General features: G+C 39.1%; 1 protein-coding gene across 1 annotated transcript in view; it reads left to right on the top strand.

Moving 5' to 3' along the window:
- T265_15723 (hypothetical protein) overlaps nucleotides 1-5,616 on the top strand; it is a gene marked incomplete at both ends in the record, with an annotated part of 40,035 nt that extends 34,419 nt beyond the window's left edge. The window contains one exon of the mRNA XM_009179018.1: nucleotides 5,575-5,616. Coding sequence (XP_009177282.1) covers nucleotides 5,575-5,616 — 42 coding nt within the window. The remainder of the gene's footprint in view (nucleotides 1-5,574) is intronic.
- Nucleotides 5,617-7,011: the final 1,395 nt, after the last annotated feature.

Below are 7,011 nucleotides of genomic sequence, written 5' to 3'. Positions count from 1 at the left end.
TCAAAACGGTCACATGTTGAATTGCAACAGCTTTCTCCAAATCAACTATATTAAGTCTTGTGCGGACTATTGAATATTTAACACCGGAAGATCATTTTTTCGCCTCGTAGATTTTCCGTTTGTATTTGCAGTAAAATCACTTACTGTTTAAGCATGAAGATGCTTGTTCAGTGTGAGTGACAAAAACACCATTCATTAAGTTCAGCACATATCCTTTGCATTCGTCTAGTGTTTTAAACAATATTTGCGAATTCTGACATGCTTGAATTTCCGAGCACTGTGAAGCTGTCTTACATTTTATTTCACAGGCGTAAAACGCATCTAAACAATGAGGTGCCCTGTTCTAAATAAACTGCAAAAATGTGAAAATTAGTTAAAAATTCTTTCTCCTTTTTCCACTATCCACACNGTGAAAAACAAATGCTTGAGCACTTCCCAAGCAATCATATGACAGAGGGCAACCCGTGTTCTACACATTTACAGTTATACACAGTGTTTGACACAGTTGTGGAACCTGATCATCATTCGTTTAGTTTAATTATGTTTACTTTTAAAAATATTAGGCTTTCAAATATGCGCCCAAAACCGTCAGTCAATCAAATAATTTTTCTCACGTGTTACAGTGTAACTGTATGAAATTACACTACTTCCCCAAAATAAGACAAACGTGCTCTGAGGCAACGTTAACGTATTGCCGTTTGCAGCGATAAATTGCACAAATATTTAGGGCTTAACCAGATTGGTCTTGTTTCGTCTAATTGGCTTATCCGCTATACCCGCTATCTACACGCTCCATTATACATCGCCTGGGGAGAAGAACGCCTGCTAACCACAGACCATATATATCGCTCAGCTTCAGAGAGCGTGTAATCCTGAACTGGGCTGGTTGGCTTCTCGCAGGAGCATGGAAACAAATATTGAAGGGAACTCACTAATTTGCACACATAATTGAGCTTGGGTTGATGGGAGCAGGCATTTTTGGGAAGCGCGTTCATTCACTTGTTCTATGCTCATTTATTAATCTAATTTAATTTCATGTGTACACTGTTGGTAAATAGACGTTGTCAAAGTTTCTTGTTCACTGTTGGCTTTCGAACCAACAAGTAAACATTTATGGTAACTAATTTCCGTCCCAAAATTTTCACAATTTGTCAAAAGAACCGCGCCATCTATTTTTTGGTCCGAGCATTTATAATGTGGTAACAATCAGCGCCGAAGAGTTATCCCGAACGTTTCACATGTTGATGTAATCTGCTGTGTGTAAACCACAAATGGAATATCCAACTTGTAGAACTGCGTTTTAAAAAGACTTCCTGTATGGTTTGTTAGCTGTTGGTCACCGTACATCAAATAACTGACAACTGAGGGACTTCATTAGCTTGCTTCATGAGAACGTGCGTGTGCTCTCAAATAAACACTTCTACATTAGACGAGTCCACTCAGCTGACAAAGACATACATTTTTCATTACAATCCGGATTACCATGCAAGTTGTTTGCTTTGTATTTTCCAAATCTGCTCGCACAAGCAATTCACTCGTACTGTGACGTCAACGGCCTGTTTTCATAAATTTAATAGTAGCCAGCCTCACCTTTCGCTGGATCCCGTAGCGATTTGCTATCTTCATTGATAATGGAGGTAAGAATACAACATACCAACATTAAAAAATAGTCGGCTTTATCGTTAGTGTGGTTTTACCATCATCATCTACTCTGGTCACTCTGTAACGAGCAAAATTAGGCGCTCATTTCAGTATAAAAGCATACTCGAAGAAACTATAGAGTATTTCCACACAAAGTGCTGTGACGTTAAGTTTGCTAATGAACAAATGTTATAAAGCGACCTTACTACCTAACAGCAAAATGACTACTTCAGACCCTTCAGAGTATATTACAACATCATAAACCGCAGGTCATTTTCCCAGGTAAGCAACACACTTGTTTGAAACGGTCACGGACTTAATTACAATAGCTTTTCCCAAATCACTTTATAGGCATGAGATTTGCTTAGATGCCCCATTTCGTCTTATGTGTAATATTGAATATTTGCGCCAAAATTGTGATTTTTTCGTTTCTTAGTTTTTCGGAGGAAAACTACTTACCGTTTAAGCATAATAATACTTGTTCGATGTAAGTGACAAAAATCACACTTCATTATGTTCCGCATATATCCTTCGCATTTGTCTAGTGTTTTTAACAATATTTGCAAATTCTGACATGCATGAATTTCCGAGCACTTTGAAGCTGCCTTACATTCTATTTCACAGGTATGAAACGCACCTAAACAATGAGGTGCCCTGTTCTAAGCAAACTGCAAAAATATGAAAATTAGTTCAAAATCCTTTCTCCCTTTACCAGTATCCACACTATCACAATTACTACTCCAGTGCTTATGGCCAGTAGAATAGATATTTATTGTGTCAGTAGACTGCAAACCTAGTCTTGATCGAATGTAACAAAACCAAGACTTGCTTTTGTTTTAAAATTTGGGAGACTGGAATGAGTTCTTCAGGTGCACGAAAGTTTTCCTTGGGGAAACTTTGTACTGCCCTAATTTTGCGTTTAATTTTCTGAATTTTGAAACGTGTGCAAATAGCAGTGCATGTGACTTGGGTGGCCTGTTAGTTTCTAGCGGCAAGGGGCACTCTGTTGCGCTCCAATTAACGTGACCTGAATGTGGCACGCCTATGTAGAGGCGTTGAATAGTGCCTCAGCTAACAGAATGAGTCCGTGACAAATCTACTACGAAAGATGGTACGCCATTGGTTTGCCTTCATCCACCATATGATCATTTTTTTAATTTTGACTACAATTTCAACAATAAACCACCATTATACAATTCCTCATACAATTCGTCACCGAATTTTTTACCTGGTGTTATTAGCTGCAGCCTCCTTGGATAATCTAAACAGCACTTTTGTTTAGCTCTTTCATTCGTATTGGCCGCAGGTAAATAAGGAATTGTCTTACCCTTCTTTAAACACTCATCAAATGATGAACCTAACGGAATAAAAAAGATTTGGGTGGTGCAAATTGTTCGAATGAATACGGTGGTGATATATTAAACAAGAAAATTTGCAACAAATCGTACAAGGTTATCAGCTGTACTACGCAGATGATGTGTGCTGGTTAAAACAATTTTCGATTTTGATTTACAAGGAACAAGGCCGTCAGCATATGTCTTTATCTAATGATAATTTTAGGTTTGATGTGACTGATTAAGCTAGTCCGGAAAGTCATAATTTGTAGGTGATGTAACATCCAGGTGTTGCACTGCAACGCGATGCTCAACTATTCGAACGTCGGTCGCTGAGCTGAATTTTTTCTCCTGCTCCTCACAAATCTGCAACATACACTGTACTGGGGGCTCATTGTATCATTTGAACCATTACATCACAGGTCGATATATACGAGAAGCTATTCCAGGTAAAGCGATACTTGTGAATTGCAAGGAAGTTTATATTAGTTGTGGTGACGAATTCATATAATACTCATGCTATCTTTTCAAATGCGATTTAACTAAAATTGTTTGTGCTTCCGCGTGAACAGCTGACTTTTGTAGCATTGAGAATCACCAAGCCTAACTGTTGATGAATATCAATGGAATAGAACAACATTTCTGCAGGGGATAACTGCAGCCTCTTGGGTAAAGTGCAAATAAATTCTATTCTCTAATTCCTGTGTCTCTTGATGCCGAGCCAATTGTGGCAATAGCTAGCTTACAGCAGAATGTTGTTCAAGCCTTCTCCAATTCTGGCTAAGTTGAACGCTATGAATGTAAATAAACTGTGGGAGATTTTGGGGCAATGGAATCGCCAACTCAAATGTGCTGGTAATGGAACACGGACGTAGAATTACAACAATGTTAGATGAATCCACACAGCTAAAAAGAATACACTGGAAATCACAAAAGAAACCAATCTAAAGAGGGGCGCTAAACAACTGAGCGACTACTCCTAGAAAGTTTATTTTCGAAGCAGTGATTCCGAGGGCAAAACGAGTGGCCCAAACACATCTTTATCACGCTGGTCGTAAAAGCAAATGCGCGACAATTTAATGTATAGTGTGGAATTTTGGGCCTGCAAGATGGATATAAATCTAGCATGTGTATAGACATATTCAGCCCCACTAACCACACAGAAGCCCATACATTGACGATTGATATACATAAGCGGAATTGGTTTTGGGAAGGCGATTCTTGGAATGGGTGGAGAAAGCTCAATGCTGCTAAAATAGGAATACAGCTGATGGACGACTGATGGCGCCGTGCGAATCGCCGTATCATACTGCAGGTAAATGATCAACACCGAAAAGAAATCGATTTCAGTTAAAATGAACGTTGAAAATATCTCATCAAATGCAGTAAAAACATGCGGTTTTCATAGTAAGAGGGTCTTCCATTTTGGATTGATAAGTACATGGCAATTTTTGGTTATTCATGGAACGGTTCATTTGTGTTAGCGAAAACCCGTTCTCTAAGGTGGTGCCAAAATGTCGGTGTAAAAAACACGCCTTTTTCATATTACACGAGCCTGATAACTCTGAGGTTTTCCTCGCTGTAGAACTGAAAGTGGACATTTGTCAAGATATGCCGACATCTAATCAACTAACAAAAGACGAAAATAAGGGCTCATCATTCAAGTACTCACTGGTTATCAGGTGGAAATTGCACAAACTATTAGAGCATAAGGACGCGCACTTCAACGTTGACGTTATTACTGGAAGAATTCGTCCAGTTTTTGCTATCGCTTTTCTTGTATATGGCCTACCTGTTTTACATTTTTGATGAAACTAGGTGAAATGGGTGGCAGCAGTGAAATGAGTGGCAGTGGGTTGCAGCCAATGTACATGTCCTGCACGGTGTGTAGCTGAAAAATTTAGATCATCATCCCGCACCGTTAAACCGCTAATCTCATAGCTGAAGCAATGCTGTTTTGTTTGACAAATTGAGAGCAATATTTCGAATTGCGGCTGACTCTTCGTGCAGTCTAACCCAGTATGTAGTGCTAGCATATTGCACACCGCAATGCTACGCGTAGAAAACGCAGGCACACTAAAGCTTTTGGCTAATCCGATCATTTAATTTCAGTCAGTGAAAAAAGGGAACTCATTGCTGGACATTGGTCGTATCCCTAATATCAGTGTTGCACAGAAAACAGTACATTTTATAGCATTATTATTGTCCCATAATTTTTTTGCCTCGATGATCCTTCAGTTTTACGCGCTTTGGGCATAGCGTTTGCTGATAACAAGAAGCTTCGGTTCATTCATAAGAGAAAGGACATCAGATGTCGTCGTCTCGGTAAACGTTAATTGGATATGAAAGGCTACATATTATACGGACAAATGGTTAACGTAAATAAAATGTATTTTAAAACTTCGTATCAGAGGTATGCATCTTTCTAGATGAACAAAGACCAACCAGTAGGAGAATTTGGTATGTCAGTATAATTTAATAAGCCAGATGCTGTCTTCCACTCCTGTTTCTAGCTACCATCGGGACAAGTTTTCCAAAGAAATGTAACTATGTTTTATCAACGACATAATCATGTTTGTCTTATTGGTTCATTTCCTAGAGCATAAAGCGGTTTATTTCCGAGACACGAAAATGTATAAAAGTAAGTGGGAATCTATCACATAAGCAACTTTGACGCGTGCATTGACGAGAAACCGTGGTTAGTCACGAGACATTGACGTCACCTTGAGTAACACCAGGACCTAAACTATGGGCGAATGGACCACACTTCTTTCACTTATAATAAGAGTGAATGACCGAGTAAAATGCTCCAAGTAAGTTGTTTCTGCGGCATTCCAAATTTAAAATCGGCATTATTTTTTCTGGCACGATGCATGTTTAAAGCTCTCCAGGGTCAGCTTACAAACTTGAACAGCTGCGCGTAAATTTTAGACGATCGGTACATAGGCGTCAAAGAAAACATTGAATACTGTGCAGAAAACCATGGTGCCCAAATATTATAGGCTATTGACGGGTTATTCCGGCTGCGGCCAAGCCAAGCAACCATACCCCATGTGGTCTCATCTTGTTTTATTTGGGTGCACTATACATAGGCTTGTTTCAATGTCCCTGATTGTCGAACATGATAATGACGGCATACAACTTAGGAAGTTGGTCCACTTGATTTAATTGAACCACCTTAAGAATATACTATTTCAGAGGGTCAATATTAACTTTTTCTGGCTCAACACGTAGGGTTAGCGTCTTTCTTTTCTGAGTGCACGAAATCATATCTAAATTCACATTGATGTTTGCGACTTATTTGATCATTCAATTACATTTTACTGATTAGACAGGGCATTTGCTCAAATTATAAATCACATATTTCACATCAGTTAGTGTGTGTAAAATTACCGTAATCATTATATCACTATGGGGCCTCATGTTGCAAGCATGAGGCTTCCTTTATTCTACCGGTGAATGACATCTAACACAATGTGGTGCATCTCTGGGACGGGATTGACAGGGATTAAAATGACCTGGCCAGCAAAACCATGTCCACTTCTATTTGGAACAAAGGTGGTCACACGCACCATAATACCAGTGGTTCAAGCGCATTCGATGAACTAGATTGGATTGTGTCTCACCTAGCATTATAATGTAATAAATAAAACTTGCTTAGCAAAATCAACGTTGCGGAAATCTTTTTCACAATTGAATAAGAGTGGCTGGGATGCTGTCAACCTGCCAAATTCTGTGTGCAAGCGGTTGAACTATCGTAAAATGGATGCAGAAATGGACCCCTGAAAACGCCCAATATCACGCTTTTATTACTCTTTTACATAGAGCTTGGAAAGCTTAAATAACGAAAACGGATCATGCTCACTAAAAGCCCCTAGTCAACAAGATTTGTGAAAGCATTGCTTGTCAGAATACGGTGGCTGATCAGCAGCAAGCTATCGCATAAGAATTTGTCAGATATACACAAGGACCAAGGTGTTAAGTGATTTTTTCCATTTTCAACCTTCTACGCTGCCCGGATAAGGATACGTACCAG

Source organism: Opisthorchis viverrini, assembly GCF_000715545.1.
Source record: "Opisthorchis viverrini unplaced genomic scaffold opera_v5_775, whole genome shotgun sequence".
Lineage (NCBI taxonomy): Eukaryota > Metazoa > Platyhelminthes > Trematoda > Opisthorchiida > Opisthorchiidae > Opisthorchis > Opisthorchis viverrini.
This window is presented reverse-complemented; position numbering and strand designations above follow the sequence as displayed.